We start from the raw sequence: 23,611 nt of genomic DNA on the forward strand, positions 1-23,611 counted from the left end.
TTAATTTAATTTTTTTGAGTTTTGTTATGTAAGGAATAGAATATGTTTTTACTGCAATGATATTACTTTATTATATATAGTTGTGACCCATAGACCCATTTTGGGAACATTTTTTTTTTCTCTCGAAACACAGTATTATATTTTTTTTTCGCAAAATAAAATGATAAGATTGTCAAAGGATAAGAATGGCAATAACATGTTTTTTAAAGATATTTGTGATTTTTTAAAGTTTTTAATGATTCACCGTTTAAAGGGTTAATTTAAGTCGATGTAATGCTTTTTTAATATTTCACGTTTTTCTTAGTTTAATTTCCTGACGGTAATCTAGAATTTTATTACAATTATTTTAATTTTTTAGGTTTCTCGATGATAAACAGTTTGCTACATGTTCAGATGATACATCAATAAAATTGTGGGACATACGAAATTTAAAAAAATGTACGAAGACTCTTCATGGACACTCAAATTGGGTAGTACTTTTTTAATTTCCTTAATTTATTAATTTTATATTCTACTCTGTATATTTATTAAAGTTTTTCGCTTCGACTTTACTGTCTTTAAGCTGAATTCAATGGAATACGTAGAAATTGTCTGAAAACTAATAAATCCAGTTAAGATGATTTTCTAAATAATTCTACGTTTTACCTAATTTTTCTTTTGATCATTAATTGATGTGACGAAAAAGCTATCTTATTATTTTTAAAGTTGCTTTAAGGTCTTGTAACATATTGATTGGCCTCGTTACTAACATTTTGGTAGTTACATCGATGTACTAAATTTTGGTATTTCTAGAGAATCACTTGTGAATAGACGAATTCTATTATAGGGGTTTGTAAGATTTAATCTTTAAATGTATATTCTTCTTGTTGCGCCATCTCCTTTCGTAATTTGGCGGTCCAAATGGCAATTGATTGTAGCTTTGGCAACTGTTGCACAAAATATTTCTGCGGATGAGCGGTCAAACCATCTCCTCAGGTCCTTTAGCCATGAGTTCTGGCGTCTTCCACTAATCCATTGTTCAACTTTCACAGCCATAGAACAAGACAGAGAAAACGTAACATCTGATCATTCAGATTTTAAGCTTTAAGGTCTGATCTTGTAAAAAATGTTTTTGGGTTCATGAATGTTGTCCTCGCTTTTCCGATTTTGATTGTGAATTTCTTTTTTTTTTTTGGTTACAGTGGCTGTTAGTATTTGCTCCTAAATATTGACATACAAATGTACGTATATTTGTTTATTTCAAAACATTTAGATTTAAACCGAACATTTGGCTATGATGAACTACCCAATTTATTATATTTTGCAGTTCTTGTGCGTTGCTTGCTATTTGGATGGTACTATCAGCGTACATGTGAGTTGTTTATGTCAGTTCCGTTGATCTTGATTTCACCTTGGACCTCGTCTAATGCTTCTTAATATAGGCTCCGAAATGGGGCAAAGAAATTAGACTCCCAAATACTTTACTGACCACACCGGCCAGATTCATGGAAGCATCGTTGGATCCAAGCCATGGACACAAAAGTGAATAGACAAACACATAATGTATAATGAATGTGTAACATTTTACAGTTTAACAAAATATGAGTTAATTTAAGTTAAATATAATGCAACTAGGTCGTTTAATAAGTAGAACGTAAAGTTACTCGACACTGAGGAGTAGGCAGATTGAGACCTCAGTTCCGTTTGGATTTTTATATCCGTATTTCTGGAGAACAAGATACTGGTACGTCACGAGTGAGGGGAGTAGGCAGATTGAGACCCCGAACTCGAACGGAACCATATATCTCCTGATAATGGCTCCTAAATGGGTGCGGGAGCGTCGAGTTTTAAATTCTCAACGCGGGGTTCTTCCCGAGAACTTAGTATCTTTCATTTCATTATATATATATATATATATATATATATATATATATATATATATATATATATATATGTATATGTATATATGTGTGTGTATATGTATATATATATATATACAGTAGACTCCCTCTATAACGAGAACTGAAATGGCAGACTAATTACCTCGTTATAAGCGGATCTCGTTATATCCAACAACAATAATATTGTGCATACATATGAATATGTAGTTTTCTAAAACATTAACTTTCTATAGTGAAGCCATTCGGAGCAATATAAGATGCTAATAAATATTGCTTGAATGGCGTTTTTAAAACAAAGTTGTTTACTTTTATTGTCAATGAAATGCATTAAAACAAAAAAGAGTTGTTTACTTTTACTGTCAATGATATATGTTAAAACAAAAAATCTGTATTCTGTAAATATGTATAAAGCGTATAAAGTTATTTTGTCATTTTTGACTGCTTTAAATTGTCCAGTATTCTATCTATCATATTTTCTAAAGATGTGAAACAGTTTTATGGTTCTTCATTTGCATTTTGTCCTTGAATAAAGTTTCTGACAACCTTTAAAACACTTTCCACATTTTGTCTATTAGGACCCATATTATTAGGTGTGAATGGTCAACCCAATACAATGACACTTGTGAATCATAAATTTTACATTTCCGACTAAGAATCATAAATTGTAAGAAGTTTATTGCGGGCGGCCCGCAGTTAAAAAGGGTATTTATTTATAGCTACGGCCGGGCCAAAACGTAAAAAACACGTTTTGCAATCTTATTTTCTCTCGTTATAAGCAAATTTACCTCGCTATAAAGGGTTATAGTTCAATAGAAATTTCACGGGACATCTAATGTACCTCGTTATAAGCGAAACCTCGTAATAACCGTGTTCGTTATAAAGGGAGTATACTGTATATATATATATATATATATATATATATATATATATATATATATATATATATATATATATATATATATATATATATAGATCTAGCGGTTAATGAGGGCTCCGTACAAAAACGGTATTACACTAACTCCAGGCGAATATACACCGTGTATATTATTATCTGGGTAGCGCTTTATGTGGACTCCGACCAACACGTCGGATTAAGTGGACTCCGTAATAAGTTAAAACACTTTTGGGATCCGTATACATTTCTTTGCGTACACAACTAAACCCCTCTGATGTTGCCAATAATTTGATTAGTCGTAGATTTTTAAATTTTACAGCAGGTACATTTTGGAACTTCAAATTTATTTAAATATCAATCAATTTAGTCATCGAGAAATTTCACAAATACGTACTTGGTTAATGTAGTTAAATATTTTATGGTGGTAATTTATATTACTTGCTTTAATTATAGATAAACTGAAATTAGTGTCTATTATAAACTTTGAAAAGGCAAGTGTCCATTTTTATGTACTAGTATTTTTTTTAATGCATTGGCACTGAAACATTTATTATATTATAAATGTACGTTCCGATGTTTCGATTGCTACAGTGTATGACTTACAATATTTGTTTCATCAAGCAGTAAAATTTAAATTATAATAATTTATAAATCAATCTTAAAATTATAATTTTTTACTGTCTAATTTAAATATTTCGATTTTTTAATGTAGGGAATTCAATATACTACTATACTTTAGATACACATAAACACATCGATACACTTATGGTAGATACTAACAATCAGTAGTGAGTCATTACCCAGATATAATATTTCGGTGTCTTATGGTAACTTATAACATATATGTTCGGCCTTATCGTTTTAAATACTTTGTCGCTTGTGCAAGCTATTATTATTATTTTCAATCTTAAATCATTGTTTATTGTATCTTGCGTTGTCAGGCATATAATTTTTAATTTAGAAGTACATGTATGTATAATATTCTTTTTTCTGTCACTTGGTTTAAATATAGTACACTTACATTCTTCTTGCTTATTTATTTTTATTCGTAATACTTATAAAGTATGTAATAACGTACCCGTTGTTGCAAAAATCAACATCATCAACATATCAGGTATTAGGGGTAGTATTTGTCAATCTAAATGCCGCTTACGACATATTAAATTACAGAACATTTCTCCAAAAATTCTACGACGTCCCCTTAGATAAAAACATCACTTGTTTTATCCACGATCTAGATTGAATTGCTCTATTTTGTTGATTCGCTTGTATTTGTTTTTCATTTTGTTGGTTTTAAGTAAAACATTTTTCGTGTTCTCTTCACTTTGTTGAAGATGTCGCAGACGGGAGAGAGTTTCTTATGAGATCAATATTATTACCATATGCTAGAAGTGCTTGGTACCTTGGGACAATAATGGATTGCATTTTAAATAGGCGATTTCTATTTTAGTAAGCTGTTTTTTAATTTTTTGAATATTTGAATTGGAAATCTGTATATCATTCGACTGTTTTATAACACAGTGTTTGCTGTGTTATAGAATATAGTGCTGTTTATATAGTGCTGTTTAGTAATAATAAAGTTCAAGCAACAATTCATATATGCAATAACTTGGTACTGATATCACTGCTCCCCGATACCAGGTAGCAGTCCCGAAAACATTAAAACTGCTACACTCATGCTTCCTATTATTCAACGATTAGCCAGTCCAGGACTATACGCCTTATCATGGTACTGATATTACTGCTGTCCCTTATAAGTGAATAAAATATGCAAGGAAGGTTTTGGCAATTTAATAGGATTTTGTATGTTAGAATATTATTTCTCCGAGAAAGTGAAAAATATCTATTTGCTATACGGATTTAATCGGATGAAATATTAGAATGCTATAGACGAATGCTATTAGCAGCAAATAATATGGCAGATAATATGCTGGAATTAGCAGTAACATGTACTAACAGTGGCCATACCTAGTACACTGTTAGTACATTCTTTTAGAAAAGAGAAAGCCAACTTATCCAATTCAAAAGCAGACAAAATCAATTCGAAATATGGATCGTAAGCCAATCCCTTATGCAAAGACTCTAAAGTAATAATTAGTGAAACTCTAAGCCAACAGGATAAAGTGCTGGTACTAGATATACAAGTAAAATATGAAATAAAACCAAAATATAGAGGAGAGTCACAAAAACAATTAATTGACGTTAACAAGCGACAAAGTAGTTCAATTTAGAACAGAAATAAAAAAAGAATGTGTTGGAATATTGAAAAAGGTCATAATGAAATTTGGAGAAATGTTTCAAAAATTATTAAAGAGGGTGTAACTAAAATACTTAAAAACATCTCAGGAAATTGACTTAAAAATTGGTAAATATAGATAGTCAGACAATGTTTAAGACAATATAAAAGACAAAAGAAGTTTATATAAGGAGGGACAAGAAAAAATATCAGACTAAGATTATCAAAAGTATCAAATAGATAAAGAGGAAGCAAAAGTAGCGGTAGCACAATCTATGGTAGCAGCGTATGAAAAGCTGTACAATGAACTGAGTACTAAGAAAAAAACGTATACAAAATTGCTAAAAGTGGAGCAAAGAAAACCAAAGATTTTAATCAGATTAAATGTATACGAGATAAATACATTAAACTATTTATGCAAGGAAAGGATGTAAAAAATCGCTGGAAGGAGTTCTTTAACGACCAATTAAACGAAGAGTTTGAGAAAGCATCTATAGAGGCAACAGAGACAGTAATAGCAATGGTGCCGAAAATTACGACCGCGGAAGTAATTCAAGAGCTACATAAGATGAAAAAAGAAAAGGCATAGGTCCTGATGGCATCCCTGAATATATATGATCAGCATTAGGAAAATCAGGAACAAGTTGGCTAACAGGACTATTTAATAGAATTTTGAAAGTAAGGCGAATACCGGATGAATGGAGAAGTAGCATTTTAGTACCTGTATACAAAAACAAAGTAGATGGTAAACTCTGTAGGTAGAGCCCTAAAACTACTCTGTCACACCTTGAAACTGGGAGAGAATAATTGATAGTAGGATACAGGAAGAAACAGAAATATTCAGTTTAAATTCATGCAAGGCAAATCAACAACGGATGCAATTTTTATCATAAGGCAAGTAATGGAAAACTAATGTTAGAACAAGTGAGGGTAAGACTGATAAATTTCATTTGAGAATAGTATTGCATCAGGGGTCAGTGCTAATCCCTTATCAAGGGGATAAATCTAAAATCCCTAAAACATGTCAAGGAGATATCCCTTGGTGCCTGATGTATGCTAACGATGTGGTGTTAGTAAGAGATAAGGAGAGATAATTGAATTAATGATTGAGACAATGGAGATGGGCGCTTGAGCAAAAGGTCTAAAAATAAGGCAAACAAAAACAGAGTATTAAAGTGTGCATTTAAAAACCAACTTCAGCTTTACTTTAAATCAGGTTGTATTTATTTATGTAAGTTAATAAAACCAATAATAAAAAAAGGAGCTGATTCGAAACCGATAATTTTTATTCAGAGATAACAAGTATCCCATGATTAATTGAATATACAGAATTATCGATATAACTAAGTGAGAAACTTGTTGAGAAATACGTTTTAGAAAAAAAAAATTGTGCTAGTCTTTTTTGACATTGCTTAGGCCTTTGCTAAAGTATAGCATGGGAGTTTAACCTACAAATAGTATACCTATTAGAGCCTAAACTAAATGAGTCTAAATTAATTCACGTCAAGTTTATACATCTGAAAATCTAAAACATTCAATTTACAAAAAACGATGTCTAAATACCTTATGCATCTTCCACAATTACATGAGACCTATACTTGAGACTTCTATAGTATATTTAAAAAAAAAAAGGGAGGAACTAAATTATCAGAAAATGTATCCGCAACTCCTATAGTCATTAACTTGGTACTGATATCTCTGCTCCCCGATTTCAGTAAGCAGTCACCAAACCATTAAAACTGCTACATCCATGTTTCCTATTATCCAACGATTAGCCAGTCCAGGACTATATGCATTATTATGGTAGGTACTGATATTGCTGCTGCCCCTCATAAATAAATAGAATATGCAAGGAAGTTTTTGGCAATTTAATACGGTTTTTGTGTGTTACACTATAATTTCTCCGAGAAAGTAAAGAATATCACTATCCACTATCCGAATTTAATCCATAGATTAAATATTAGAATACTATAGAATAATGCTATTACCAGCGAAAAAAACGGTATAATAGTAACGATAAAACCAAATAAATATTTATTAACAGACAAAAGAGATGATGTAGAATAGAGCATATAACGTAACAATAGACCCATAATATTTTGAAAAATTGGGGCGTTTTAGATATCGCAGATAACGTTGTCACATAAGAGATAAAAGGGAAAATTCAGGTAGCAAACTGATATATGTATCACCTCATAACACTTTTAAATCCAGAAGTGTAATGCGAACTACTAAAATCAGGATATATAAAATAATGTAAGTAAAACTCAGGTATTACTGAGATCAGGATTGCTAGAAAAGCCCTCAGAAGTGTTTTACGACCGGGAACTAATGCTAAGATCAAACAGGTATATACACAGTATATACAATACAAAATCTTGTACAGGCATGTACAAGAAATTAAATCTCAACGCTAAAGTTATTGTTTTGCACTTTGTCTTGATTTGTGATCTTATTCATAACAGAATTATATATTTCTTTCTACGACGCTCAATCGGCTCTTATTTTATTTTTTCATTGTTTGTGTTTTACTTACGTACGTAGATTCTTATTTTTCTTACTGCGGGATGTATTTTTGGATTTAATTTTTTTGCTTAAAACGTAGCAATTGCCAGCTTGTATTCTGTTGTTATTCTCTTTTGTAGTGTTTTTGTTAAAAGTGCTTTTAAATTCCAAATATTTAGACCGATGAAACATTTCAAAGTGATAGCCATATATTTTTTTATTATCGTTGATTTTAAGGACCCTTTTTTGCGCTTTTTTCTATTTAATGTATTAATGTTTTTTGCTTACCAATAATTATTTTCGCTACTATATTAAACTCATCGTCGAAGGTCCGTATAATATGAGGACCTTAATTATTAAACTGTGAGATTTTCTGTATTTGCTTTCCGGGAGATGCTCTCCAAAACGATGGTAAACACGATTGGAGACAGGGCATCTTCCTGTTTGAGGTCACTGGACATTTGAAAGTAAGTTGGCAGTTACTTTTCTTATATATGCCTAGTTCTTCCATAGCATTTTAGTTACAATCTTATAATTATATCATATGTTTGTTGAAAATCTATAAATAACTAGCTTAATGTTTTTTTTTATTCCCAACATTTTTCATTAAGTATATAATAGTGAATATTTGATCAACGGTTCATTGAATTTTCCTAATTTCACATTCATCTTTCCTAGTTTCACATTTGTGCAGTGGCGGCTTTTGGGGATAGGCAGGATAGGCCGGGCCTACCCAATAATTTTAAGAGCTTTAAAATTGAAAAACATATATTCAAAAATTATGTTAATGCATGTAAATAACTTTTAAATGTACTAAATCACTCAATATTTTAGCGTCCGTTAAAAGAACTATGTTATTATATTACCACAGAAAGCATCGAATGGTAGGTATTCAGTCATTTTAAATATCATTAATAGGCCCGATCGGAACTGGCCGACCCAGCTCACATAACATCCCCGTACAAAAAGCGTTTGAAGTTAAGCAGCTTGCCGGACAACGATTTTATATTGTCGTGTTTATGCTTGCTGTTTAGGCACCAGACGATCGGGCCTACAACGACCATCGTTGTCACTTGTAACGTAATTATCGAATTGTAATATAAATTCTCTTTTAAATTATGATAAAAAAATATGTAACATAATCTATAATTGTAACATATTTTTAAACAAACAACACAATTGCAAACAAGTGCACGGTTGCCCGAATAAATTTTAAAAAATTCGTAAAATTTGAAGAAAAAAAATCTCGTTTGCATGATTTCTATATCGCCTGATTGTATGCAACTTATATATGTGAGATTGTTTTATAACTGATACATAAAAATGATAGAAAAAAAAATATTTAGAATGAAAGGCCTACTCCAACATTGCGTATTGACCAAAAAGATGGGAAAAAGGTGCGTACTTTTAATTGCTCTTGGTATGATGTCTAAAAATGGTTTTCTGGAAGTATTACGAAAAACAGACTATATTGTTGGCCGTGTTTGTTATTTTCTAATAAGAAATGTGTATGGAATTGTGAAGGATACTTTGATTTAAAAAATATGCCTGCATCCTTAAAAAAACATTCCAGTTGCAAGGAACATTTAAGTAATTCCCTGTCCTTTAATTAAGGATATACAGAAGAGGGTGTTTTCTGTTGGCGATTTGCTAGATGAAAAATCAAAAATCGCAAAAATTAGATACAACGCAGAAGTTAAAATGAACAGAGAAATCATTAAAAAATTAGTTAGGGGGAGTCATGACCTCGTGACCCCTCCCTCTGGATCCGTCACTGATTACACATAGCTGTTATGTAATTTGCTGGCTTGGCCTACCCAAAATTTTACCACACCAGCCGCCACTGCATTTGTGGTTGCTGGATGTCAAAGAAGACACCATTTTCCATAGCGGGTACTATGATTCCAATGGGGTAAAGTACAACCTACATATTTGTTGCCAAAATTACTTTGCTGCTGTATGGAGTACCGTTTACTGGTATACGAATTTTGTTACGAATTTATACTGTGTGCTGAACTTTATTAAATCTTTTACCGCGAATTAAAAAGCATGTTTTAACCTTTATTGTAACATTTTTCGTTAACGATTAGTGAAACATTATACGTTTATCTAAATAAGTATTTTTGCGTAACATTGATATTTATGTGGCAATTAGCTGTAAAGTCATTAGTCTTTCCTGTCGTGTCATATTTTCTTGATTTTTTTGTAGACAAGCGGTTTAGTTTGTGTAATATAATATCCCCAATTCGTTTCATAATATATTGTTTTTAAAACAGCTGTTAGGCGAGTTCATTCACTTTTTAAAGCACTTTGATTTTTAATATTTTGACCACGCATATTTAGGTTTTCCAATATTTGGGATTTGTATAATCTTTATGTATATAATTATCTGTTTATTGATTTTACTTTTTAAATAGAGTTTGGAATGGAATCTTCCTGTTTGAAATCAATGTACATTTGAAAATAAGTCGACAGTTTTCTTTTCTGTAATGGTATTTCATAGTTTTATTCTTATGATTATATCAGTGTTTGTTTAAAATCTATAAATAACTAGTTTAATGTTTTTTTTGTATTCCCAACATTTCTCATTAACTGCCTAATAGTGAATAATTGATCAACGATTTATTAAGTTTTTCTAATTCCACACTAATATTCACCTACTTTATAGTTCACCTATTTACTCAATCGTTCCAGGTGTATTAGAAAAAATACTGTATATCCTAATTATTAATAGAGATATAGCTTATATATAGCTTATAGCGCTATAGTTTGTGCAGTACATTTTATTATTCCTTTTGTGTATGGGTATACTTTTCAGCTTTGGTACTTGCTCTTACTTCTAAATTGACAGATCAGCTGTTTAACTGCCTGTACTGAACTTTCTTTTTCATTTTGCAAATATATATAAAAATTCATAAAAATCACTCTGACATACCGATGATTGAAATATTGGATACCCTATACTATTTAATCAACGGAAATACTAAGATCATACGGAAAGAATATTATGGGTTATTTCTGGTTTCGTCAAAATTTACACTGAAATTACTAACAAGAAAGTGCTCTCACTTCCACATGTTGAAATTGATATATAGTACCAACAGATGCTAGTCATATACCATCAGCACTAATAAAATGGAAACTATCAAATTAATGTCAATTTCATTTAATCAAACGTACTAACCTTAAAAATGATCATTTAAGGAAACACACCTCAAAAATATTTACAATAAATTAAAAATAGCTTAAGCGTTATAAAAGTAACAGAGCAGCAAAGCTCACAGCATGAGAAAAATAGTGCCTCGTACTTTTATATAGAAATTTGTTGACAGACAAATATTTATTTTTTTATATACTAGGTTCTATAGAAAGTGTACTCAAAACAAATAAATATTATCTAACAAGTGTTTTATTCCAGTTTCATATGAAAGCACCAGATCTTAGATATTATAAATTTCGTCATAGGTGCAAATTTAAATTGAAAACCAACTAATAAAGCATATAGTGAAATATAAATATCTTAGCCCTCTATTGCCCGACTTTTTTGTAAACTTGTTTGTTTATAAAATGTTTTAATTTGTATATGTGCTCAAATATCCATTTACAACAACTAGTAATTTTTTTAGATTTTTTAAATTTCGTTTGGGAGTTTTGGGAGTGTTTAGCAAAAACTAACGAAACAAGTTATATACTTATTTATTATGCCATTCAAAAAAACAAATATTTGTAGTTGTAAAACATAAAGCAACTTTACATTTATCGCACATTACTTTAGAAGTATTACAGCATCCTGGTTTTTTGCATCTTCCCTTTTTTTCAGAAATTACTGGCCTTTGGTCAAGCCTAACTTCCTTTGGTAGTACAATAGCAGTAGATCCTCTCCTCTGTTTTTTTACAATTTCGTTCTCAATTTCACTGAGCCTGGGACGTCCTTTGTTTTTGATTTGGTAATTGCTTGCTAAACGAAACGACTAGAAAATAAATTGGAATTTTATCAGCCCATAGAACAGGCGGGTTTTAGAAAAGGCTATGGAACAAACGATCACCTACTGGTAATAAAAAATCTTATAGAAAAATGCACTGAATATAATAAACCACTAGCTTTAATATTTGTCGACTATGAAAAGGCATTCGACACCGTAAATCAACAAAAAATGTTGGAAAGCCTTGACAGAATGCCGAATTGACTATCGGTATATAAATATAATTAAACATATATACCAAAACGCAACAGCCAGTGTTAGAGTGGGTGATCGTCAAACCCAGAAATTCCCGATACAACGTGGAGTACGCCAGGGGGACACCATATCGCCGAAACTGTTCACTACGCTTTTGGAATATATATGTAAAAGGGCAAAACTGACCGACAAGGGCATAAACATAAATGGAGAAAAGCTTAGCCATCTAAGGTTTGCAGATGATATTGTACTAATAGCTGATAGGATAGATGAGGCCAAAGAACTTTTAAATCAGCTCTACCTTTCCTCACTAGAAGGGGGATTGAAAATAAATATATCTAAAACCCAGATGATGAAAAATCTTGTAGTCAGCGAAGATATATGCGTAGGAACAAGATCCATAGACCAGGTAATGGCCTATAAATACCTAGGTCATGAGATTCGCATAGGAAAAGATAACCAAACCGTTGAGCTTCTCCGTCGTATAAGACTGACTTGGGCAGCCTTCGGCAAGCTGAACCATATTTTCAAATCGTCTGATATACCAATATGCCTTAAAAGAAAAACGTTTAATCAGTGTGTTTTGCCAGTGTTAACTTACGGTGCCGAAACGTTGACCATGACAAGGAGAACAGTTCAAAAGATCCGTGTGTGTCAAAGGGCGATGGAGCGTGCTATGTTAAGCGTTTCACTACGAGGCAAGATCCCAAATCGCCAGCTACGACAAAGAAAAGGAGTGGCTGATGCAGTAGAGAGAGTAGCAACACTAAAATGGAACTGGGCAGGTCACGTGGCTCGAATGACAGACAATAGATGGACAAAGCGGATACTGGAATGGAGACCAAGAGATGATGCCTACCGAAGTAGAGGTCGTCCACCAACACGTTGGACTGACGATCTAAAACGTTGTCATAGGAATCAGGATTCCTATGACAATTCCTATCAGGAAGAGGCACACGATCGAAATAGATGGAAAATTATGAGGGAGATCTATGTCCAGCAGTGGATAAGCGAAGATTGAATGATGATGATGAATTGCTTGCTAACAGTACGCTACATAAGTGGGACTTAAACTTTAACAAAGGCAACTGGTTTTTCTTTTTAATTTCAAAGTAATCGCAATCACGACGATGCAACAACCAGCTGTTAACAACAGCTAAATCCAGAAGGTGAAAAAATATTTTTAGATACCACTTTTTAGATCTTATGTCTGTTCGGTAAAGAGCAATTAGTGAATCCATAAGATCGACACCTCCAATAAATTTATTATAAAATTGCACTGAATTTGGACAGCATACAATAATTCTTGATTTTTGTTTCTTATCCCACCTCTTGACTAACGGAGTAGGCTCAGAACCAACAAATGTACTAAGCAAATGAACCGGTTTATTATCGTACCACTTTAACGCTGTTTGTCTTATGCCATCTACTGTAGCGTGCTCTTCTTCTACAGTACCTGTGCCCTGTTTCTTCATATTCTTGACATCAGAAAATGGCAATAAGGCAATTTGTTTGGAAGAACAGTTCCCAAACATTGCAGTCCACGTTTTTCCATTTCAATCTGCAACTGAATGCTATTGAACCAGTTGTCAAAATATACTTTATACTATTTGTTTGGTTTGACTATCTCACACATTCATATTACTACATTACCGCTGGTGTCTACATTAGGTAAATGAAGAGGATGTTTAACAGTTCCTGTATATAATTCCCAGTTATAAACAATACCATTGCTATCACGCAAAACAACTTGTTCTTCATATATTGTTTTAAAGAATGTGCCTCTTTGAATGGTATCATTTGTTCATCAATACACAATTTTTCACTCATTGGAATACTTTGAAAATTTTAAAATAAACCGTTGATGAACGGTCTAATTTTGTATAACTTATCATTATTGTTGACCATATTTTCGTTATTATTGAAATGCATTTTAGTTTTTATTTCTCCCAGCGATTCCTAGATATAGTATCGACTATTTCAGCAACACGTGTTTCCTTCTGCCAAAATGATCTTGTCCTTGGCATGCCATATATTGACATCAGTAGAACAGATCCAATAAATTGGTTTAATTCTGCTGGTGTCATATTCAATGGTTTATTTATATTCTTTTGCAGTGCATACAAATTACTTTGTTCTATTATGTTTTCCAGCATATTGGTAGATATCATCTTTTTAAAATAATGTAGAGGGGATTCCGGTTCTAATAATTTGCATGTTGGTAAATTACCTTTCCATTCTGGAATTGGAAATACTGTTCGGGAACCACTCTTCCACTGAATGTTTTTTACGATCATTTTTGACCTTTTGAGCACATTTTGTTCAGTGTGTTTTTCTGTTTTATCGGTATCACCCTCATCTTCATCTTGGTCTAAATCTAAATTGGTATCCTGGTCTAAATTTGCTTCGTACAAATCGTCTTCATTTTCCATTTTATTTGATCCTGGATCGATTGATATCTGAGTACCTGGAAAATTCATTATCACTTTCTTATTATCACTATCAAAGTCAGAGTCTTTGTATTCCTCGGATATTTACTGCTTTTCCCGTAGAACGTTTTTGTATCCATCTTAAAGAAATAATTTAAAATAATATGGTCCAGCGTTGATTCAAAGCAACATACCTGTTTTTTATCACAGTACTGAAACAACACAATAAAATAAACAAATGTCAACGGTAATCAATATCTAAATGCTGATATAATGCCTCTGTATGTATTTTTATATAAATTGTACACAATTTATAACAATAAATCACGATCGAAAATACAAACTAATAAGGCAGTCATGTCCATTTGACATATTGTTAAACATTTCCATATAGGTTTCATCATAGGTTCACAAAGTGTATTAAAATGTATAACCAAATGTTGCCTGAAATTAACAGAGGGCATACTAGAGTCGGAAATTGTTTTAAAAAAGTTTTCTGCATCAAAAACTCTTTTGTTGCCTTGAGTACACACGGGGCTATAGAGGGTTAAAATAGCTGTATCGAGCGAGGATAAGGCTATTGATGAGGAAAAAAAGACCTATCGCTGAGGAAGTGAGAAATTAATTGGCAAACGCAAAGAGCACTTTAATTACACTAAATGAAATATGCATTACAATCTATTATTACACACATATCTTGATACACATATAACAAGACAATTAATAAACACGTTAAGAGAATATTAAGAAATAATAACCAAAATTTAATTTTTAATACACAAAAGAAATAATGATATACAGAAGATACACAAATTAAAAAAACGTTATCCCCTTATTGTACGCAAAACGATCGAAAATATATACCAAAACAACACAATAAAAGTAAAAGTAGAAGAAGAACTAACCGACCCTATTGAAGGTGACAATGGAATAAAACAGAAATATTACCTGAGTCCTCTATTATTCAACCTGATTATGGATGAAATAATAAAAAATAAGAACTAATAATAATCTGCTGTACAGACGACGCAATACTACTCTTTCAAAGTGAAAATGATTTACAACGTATGCTGCACCAATTTCATACAACCGCCAGAAAATTTAACATGTTAATTTTCCCAAAAGAGACAAAATGCATGGTTACAACAGCAAATTTACTAAGATGTTAATTGGAGCTGGAAGGTCATTATAATAGAACAAGTGTTAGAGCTTAAATATCTAGACATCACATTATCTAGCTACGAAAAGCTCGAAACTAAAGTGGAAGACCCAGTGAATAGAGCAAACAGAGCCACAGGCTGCTTAAATGAAACATTATGAGGAAATAAAAATATCGGAAAAGAAACGAAAGGCAGAATTTACAAAACAGTCATCAGGACAAAAAGGATATGACACAGCAGAGATGAAAACACTTGGAAAAATTGATGGTAAGACACTATGGGATAGAGCTAGAAGTACAGATATACGACGTAGATGCAAGGTGAAGAACATCAAGAACTGGTTAAGAAATAGAAGAGTAGAATGAAACGATCATATATGCCGAATGACAACAAATAAAACAATAAAGATGGCAAGAGACGGTTAACCCATAGGAAGACGATCAGTAGGACGACCACGAAAACGATGGAAAGGCAACTTACTGGAGGTACATTGAAAAACAGACAGAGTTATGTCTATATAAAAAGAAAAAGTAGAAGAAGAAGAAGATACACAGGAAAAACATTAAAATAGTTGCAAGAAAGATAAAATAAATCAGTCATATTAATGTAGAATAGCAGAGGACAGAGTGTTTAGAGAAAATAATGAATGTCATATTAATGTAAAATAGCAGAGGAGTATTTGTCATAGCTTTGGACAAGTGCCCAATTGAAAAAAGAACACAAGTCGTTCAAAAAAGACGGAACTCTAGAAAGAAAATAGAATAGATTAAAAAAAATAAAAGCATAAACATGTCTTTTTCTACTTTTTTAATATTGAAGATACGTAAATAGAACATTGAATTACAATGTAACCTTTGATATCTTTGATTGTTTACACTTATTTTAACTGTTTATTTTTTTATTATCTATATATGAGTTGTGACAGATATCACAAACTTATTTATTTTCCACAAAGAGGCTCTTTAGAACCTAAAATTATTACTATACAAATCTGATTTGACATATCTTCAAAAAGTAATACACGGCATGTAAAATTTAAATTTTTAATAAAAAGTAAAAGATTACGCATTACTTATGGGGTTTAAAAAACGAGCCTTTAGGAAGATTGAAGTACTAATAAGACCACCGCAATCGGGCATACCCCGGGTAATGATTAATTAATTAATCGGGTAATTCTTCAGTCACCCCTTTAATATGATTTTGTCAAATTGGTCCTTTTTAGGACCAACTATTCTAATAACATATGTCTATAACTGTTAAGGGTATATCTAAAAATCAAGAAATTTTACTTTACTTAAACTTATCAGACATATGAGCTAAACACGAATCTAACTAATTTCTAGTATAGGAAACACATATAGGGCCTAAGCTAGGATATTTGGTATAGGTATAGCTGATCGCTGAAAACCACATTATAGATATAGACATACTATTTCTATCGGAAAAAGCTTTGAGCTTGGATCTACCATCTACATATTTAATGAAAAATAATACAAATACCGACATTGAGGATCTGAGCACAAAGCTTATTACGAAATCTGGACCAAAAACACTACAATGGCTTATCCATATGATGAACAACTGTATTCAAATTAGGAGATACCCAAAGTCTAGAGACAAGTCAAAGTTGTTACCTTGCTTAAACCTGGCAAAAACTCCAACGACCACAAAAACTATCGGCCAATATTTTTATTTTGTCAGCTATTCAAAGTGATGTACATCACAAATACTAAATCAAAGATGGGTACGAAAAATATCGGGTATCAGTGGTGGTATTTTTCAATCTAAATGCCGCTTACGACACCTTAACTTACAGAATATTTTTTCAAAACCTATATGGTATCCCCTTAGATAACAAACTCACTTATATTGTCTGCGTATGCCTACACAAAAGAATATTTTTTGTATCACTCAATGGTAAGAATAGCAGATGAATAACGGTCTCGCTTGGGGTAGCATAAAGACACCTACACTGTATAACATTTACACAAACGAAAGATCCATACCGGTAGATACTAGGACTTCTATTATATAGACGATACACCTATTATTACACAATAAAAATAAACTATGAATCAATTTTCAGCCAAAACCCCTGAAAAGCTCGTGTGTGCTCCTTCAATTTCCCTAACATAGACGCTTTCACAAAACTGAACATCCAATAATGTCATGAAATTGTTGAACGTAGACTCCCTATATTCTACTACCCTAATTCCTTGAAAATAGTTTGTATCGCACGGGGCCAGTCACAGATTATTGTTTAAAACTAAAAGGTAAATTGAGGACCAGAAATAATATTGTTCGCAAGCTTGTTAGCTAAAAATGAGGTGCACATCCTTCCGCCCTTAAAACATAGACGCTTGCACTATATGCATCTGCTGCCGAAAATACCACTTTAGACAAATTAACTATTCTTTCTTTTTGTGCACACTACTACCAATTTTAACACAAAAATATCTATTGTTGCTCTTAACCATATTTATTTTGAGATAACCTTTTATCGAGATATCATAGGTAGTACACAAATAAGACCAGAACTAAAATAATAAAAAAGCTTTATACAAGATATCGCAGAAGATTGGATGAAATAAAATTACTTTTTATTAATCGGATGCTTACATAAAATGTACATAGACATACTCACGTAAACAAAATATATTAGGAAATTTCTGTAATTAAAAAAAAAACATCGAGTTCGGCATTGAACTAATAAAATTATATTAAATAAAAGAACATTTTTAAAAATGCAGAAAAATAAAATTTCCTATGCAAGCGAATATTCCATTAAATAATAAGCCCAAATCCTTTTGTATCTATATACCTGTTTTTAAAGAACCAGTTACCTTTTAGTACGTAGTTATACCAGGTAATAAGATATCCTCTGTTATTCAGTGTAATGCGTATTAGTTTGCACTGTCTACGAACAGTAGATAAAAATAAGGAGCCCATATGAACCGTTCAGGGTATGTGTTGAAAATATACGGTATAATCACACAGTTGCCAAACTCTCAGAGCTTACTTAAACCGATAAACGTATGGTTCAAATATACATTGAAGAAGATCTGTACGACCCCTATAATATATACACGTGAACTAAACGATATACATTTATGATACAGGGGTATTTACGGGCTCCAAAAAATTTTTATAAATTATTAAACTATACATGTTGATGAATCTACAGAACCAATATTATGGAATGGTCAAGTGAGCTTCGTATATCGGTATCCACTTGACCACGGAGCTCAATTGAACCTGAATTTTAACATGGGCGGAGTCCACTTTATGCCGTAGATATATATATATATATATATATATATATATATATATATATATATATATATATATATATATATATATATATATATATATATATATATATATATATGTGTTAAGTACACCTATTATTGCACAATAAAAATAAACTATAAATCAATTTTCAGCCAAAACCCCTGAAAAGCTCGTGTGTGCTCCTTCAATTTCCCTTTCATAGACGCTTTCACAAACTGAACATCCAATAATGTCATCAAATTGTTGAACTGTAGACTTCCTATAAATTTTTTGAAAATAGTTTGTATCCCACGGGGTCAGTCACAGATTATTGTTTAAAACTAAAAGGTAAATTGAGGACCAGAAATAATATTCTTCGCAAGCTTGTCAGCTAAAAATGAAGCGCACGTCCTTCCGCCTTTAAAACATAGACGCTTGCACTATATGCTTCTGCTGTCGAATATACCTTGTTAGACAAATTAACCATTCTTTCTTTTTGTGCACACTACTACCCATTTTAACACAAAAATATCTATTGTAGCACTTAACCATATTTATTTTGAGATAACCTTCTATCGAGATATCATATATAGTACACAAATAAGACCAGAAATAAAATAATAAAAAAGCTTTATACAAGATATTGCAGACGAGTAGATGAAATAAAAGTAGTTTTTATTAATCGGATGCTTACATAAAACGTACAAAGACATACTCACGTAAACAAAATACATTACGAAATTTCTGTAATAAAAAAACATCGAATTCGGCATTGAACTAATAAAATTATATTAAGGCTGTTTTAGCAGTTCAAGCCAACTGCGATTTGAAATGGGCGTATCACTTACTTTTCTACACTGCTTACGCGAGACCATCTTTACTCAGTGCCGCCGGCCGACGGGTAGTTTAATGACAACAAATACATTATTCTCCATTCAAATTAGTTTTAACACGAACTAACTGACCGTACGGTTATGAGATTTGACGTCACGAAGGCGATAACGATGAAACTAAGCCCAATGATGAGTAACACGTTTCACTATTAGATTTCAGTATTTTTTAGCAATTTTCTTTAAAGTTGGAACACGCTTTTCTCGATTATTACTGGACACAGAAAGGTGAAACAAAAATTAACGATTACAGAAAAAAAAACTCTTTCGAGTGATGGGCGTAAAAAGTTTGGTTATAATAGAACGTTAAACAGTATATTCCAATTTTTCAACAGAAGTTTCAAAAAAATAAAAAAAGTAAAACCATCAGTTTAAAGGCAACATAATTTCGAATAACGTGTCCAAATTTCGAGACATTTTGTCAGTAAATAACAGAGAAAACACTGTCCCTAGGTTTTGATGCACCGATAAAACAGCCTTAAATAAAAAAACAACATTTTTAAAAATGCAGAAAAAATAAAATTTTCTATGCAAGCGAACATTCCATTAAATAATAATAACAAATCCTTTTGTATCTATATACCTGTTTTTTAAAGAACCAGTTACCTTTTAGTACGTAGTTATACCAGGTAATAAGATATCCTCTGTTACACAGTGTAATGCGTATGACATTACACTATCTACAAACAGTAGATAAAAATAAGGAGCCCATATAAACCGTTCAGGGTATATGTTGAAAATATACGGTATAATCGCACAGTTGCCAAACTCTCAGAGCTTACTTAAACCGATAAACGTATGGTTCAAATATACAATGAAGAAGATCTGAAGGACCCCTATAATATATACATGTGAACTAAACGATATACATTTATGATACAGGGGTATTTACGGGCTCCAAAAATTTTTTATAAATTATTAAACTCTACATGTTGAGGAATGGTCAAGTGAGCTCCGTATATCGGTATCCACTTGACCACGGAGCTCAATTAAACCTGAATTTTAACATGGGCGGAGTCCACTTTATGCCGTAGATATATATATATATATATATATATATATATATATATATATATATATATATATATATATATATATATATATATATATATATATATATATATATATATATATATTTATATATATATATATATATATATATAAATACGTCAAATTATCGGGTAAAGTGGTCTGTAATAAAAATCTTTCTTTTTTCTTAATTACTCAATATTTCGCCATTTATTTAACAGCTTCTTCAGGAGTAAACTAAAACAATTTGAACATTACAAAAAATGGCGTACAAATACATTTTAAAACACTTACAGAATTTAAAAGATTTCGCAAATAAAAAATGACATTGAAGTATTTGAAAAACTGAATGTCAAGATTAAATTGTCTTAAGCACGTTCGTTACAGCTATACGATAAAAAATTAAAATTATTTCAAATGTAAAAATAAAAATAACAATAAAAGAAAAGTAAGAAGAATAATATTTCTTTGATGAATTATTAAGGTTAGTTGTTATTAAGATGAATGCTATTTTGAATATTTATAAATTTTGTTCAATATGTTACAATATATGTTACTTAACTGTCCAGTGTCCGTTTTATAATTTAAAGTGTTTTTTTTATAAAAAAAAAAATTTTTTTATCAGGGTACGAATAGAAATGGCAAGGGCAGCGTTCTTAAAATTCAAGCAATTGTTCTGTGTCAAAAATCTGAATACTGCGCTGAGACTGAGGTTTGTTGAATGTTACGTCTAGTCTCAACTATTTTACGGAGTAGAAATATGGACGGTAAAAGCGCAAATAGTTAAGAAGCTTCAAGCCTTTGAATTTTGGATATACCGGAGAATGTTGAGAATTCTATGGACTGCCAGGGTCACCAATGAGGAAGTGCTGAGAAGGATGGGTCGAGACAAAAAATTGTTGAGAACAATAAAAGTACGCAGGACTGCATACCTGGGACACATACTAAGGAAATAAAGGGTAGAGTCGATGGCAAAAAGGAAATAGGTAGAAAGAGGACGTCATGGCTGCGAAATATTCGTGACTGGACAAACATGACTGTAGACGAATTATTCCACGTTGCAAAAGACAAAGATACTTTTAGAAATGTGGTCGCCAACCTCCGTTAATGGGGACGGCATAGGAAGAAGAAGAATGATACGCTAAACAAAAAAAAACAGATGAAGATACGCGCCAAGAAACTCTGTGTTATAAAACAGTTTAATAAAATACAGATTCTCGATTCAAATATTCAAACATTTAATGAACAGCTTACTAAAATAGAACTAACGTCTATTTAAAACGCAATCCATTAATGGCTCAAGGTACGAAGCAGTCCTAGCATCTGCTAATGATATTGCTTATAAGAAACTCTCTCCCGTCCGAAAACGACATCTTCAACAAAGTAAAGAGAGCACGAAAAATGTTTCACTTAAAATCAACAAAATAAAAACCAAATACAAGCGAATCAACAAAAGCAAGCAATTCAATACATCTAGATAAAATATTAAAGTCAACAACTATAATTTCGAAAGTATGGAACACTTTAAATATCTTAGATTAATAATCACGGTTAATAATAATGCCACTAAAGAAATACAGAGCATAATTCACTCCAGACCTATTTTAATACATGAATGCGAATCATGGACAATGACTAAAACAAATAAGCAAGAACTCAGAATATTTGAAAGAAAAATAATAAGAAAACTTTTTTAACGTCATTATTATATTGCTACAAATCCGTATAGAATAAGAACACATACTAAATAAAGAAAGCTCTTATAAATATATTGTTTAGGAAAATAAATCGCTTAAGGTAGATCGGACACATGCATAGACGCCAAGATGTCAAACTTGGTTAAAAAACGTAAACTAATTTTTGAAACCAAATTCAGTATTTTGCTTTAATCTGTGCCTTCTAAGAATTACAAGGAAAAACAGACGTTGATAAAAATGTTATTAGAGATATGGGGAATCTAAAAATTGCATTCCACAACATATCTCCTCAACTAAGCAAAAATCCTTAACGAATTGGTTTCTAGTACTCGTACAGAGTATATCGGAATAAAAGGAAAAAGACAGTTAAGCAAGAAGAAAAGTGCAAGCATTTACGTTTTAAGGGTGAAAGAATTAGCGCCCCATTTTTAGCTGACAAGCTTGCGGAGCATACTATTTCTGGTCCTTAGTTTGCCTTTTAGTTTTAAACAAGATTATGTGATTGACAACGTGCGATATAAACTATCTACAAGGTATTTATAGGAAATTCAGAGTTCAAGGATTTCATCACACTATTGGATGTTCAGTTTTGTGAAAGCGCCTGTGTTGGGAAAATTGAAGGAGCGCTCCTAAGATTTTAGGGGTTTGGCTTAAAATTAAATCGTAATTTATTTTTTATTATATTTAAGGCATCTATTAGATTTTTTTCCACTGCAGCAACAAAAGTTTTTGGTTGTGCAATGTATCGTCTACATGAAAATCCTAGTATCTACTGGTATCTGTTGATCATTTGTGTAAATGTAATACAGTGTAGGTGCCATTACGCTACCCCAAGCGAGACCGTTTGTCTGCGTTCTCCATATTACCATTGAATGATACGAAAAATCTTCTGTTCTGTAGATATACGCGGATAAAACGATGTTTACAGTTTGTCATACAGTTTTTGGAGAAGTGTCCTCTAATTTAATGTGTCGTAGGCGGCATTTAGATTGACAAATACCACCCCTGATACCTGATATCTTTCGTACCCGTTGTTGCTTTTTGCAACAATGGGTACGTTATTACGTACGTTATAAGTACTACGAATAAAAATAAATAAGCAAGAAGAATATAAGTGAACCATATTTAAAATAAGTGACAGAAAAAACAATATTATATATACATTTACTTCTAAATTAAAAATAAAATACTCTTATGCCTGACAACGAAAGATAAAAAATTTACAAGCGACAAAGTATTTTTTAAAACAATAAGGCCGAACATATTATATGTAATAATTGTAATAGATATGTTGGCTAGAATCAAATTAATAAAGTCACCGAAATATTTTATCTGAGTACGCTACTGATTGCTACGATACGTTATACGATACATTTATATTTAAAAGCGAAATTAGGTGTTATGCCTCCTTATATTAGTATCTCTTACAAGTGTATCCATAT

General features: G+C 31.7%; 1 protein-coding gene across 2 annotated transcripts in view; it reads left to right on the forward strand.

The window, feature by feature from the left end:
- The window catches only part of LOC140439741 (DDB1- and CUL4-associated factor 10 homolog), a 388,500-nt gene that overhangs the window by 112,658 nt on the left and 252,231 nt on the right, over positions 1 to 23,611 (forward strand). For both annotated transcript variants that reach the window (XM_072529869.1, XM_072529868.1), the window contains exon 3: positions 359 to 470. In XM_072529869.1, coding sequence (XP_072385970.1) covers positions 359 to 470 — 112 coding nt within the window. The remainder of the gene's footprint in view (positions 1 to 358; positions 471 to 23,611) is intronic.

This window comes from Diabrotica undecimpunctata, chromosome 4 (genome assembly GCF_040954645.1).
Source record: "Diabrotica undecimpunctata isolate CICGRU chromosome 4, icDiaUnde3, whole genome shotgun sequence".
NCBI classification, from domain to species: domain Eukaryota; kingdom Metazoa; phylum Arthropoda; class Insecta; order Coleoptera; family Chrysomelidae; genus Diabrotica; species Diabrotica undecimpunctata.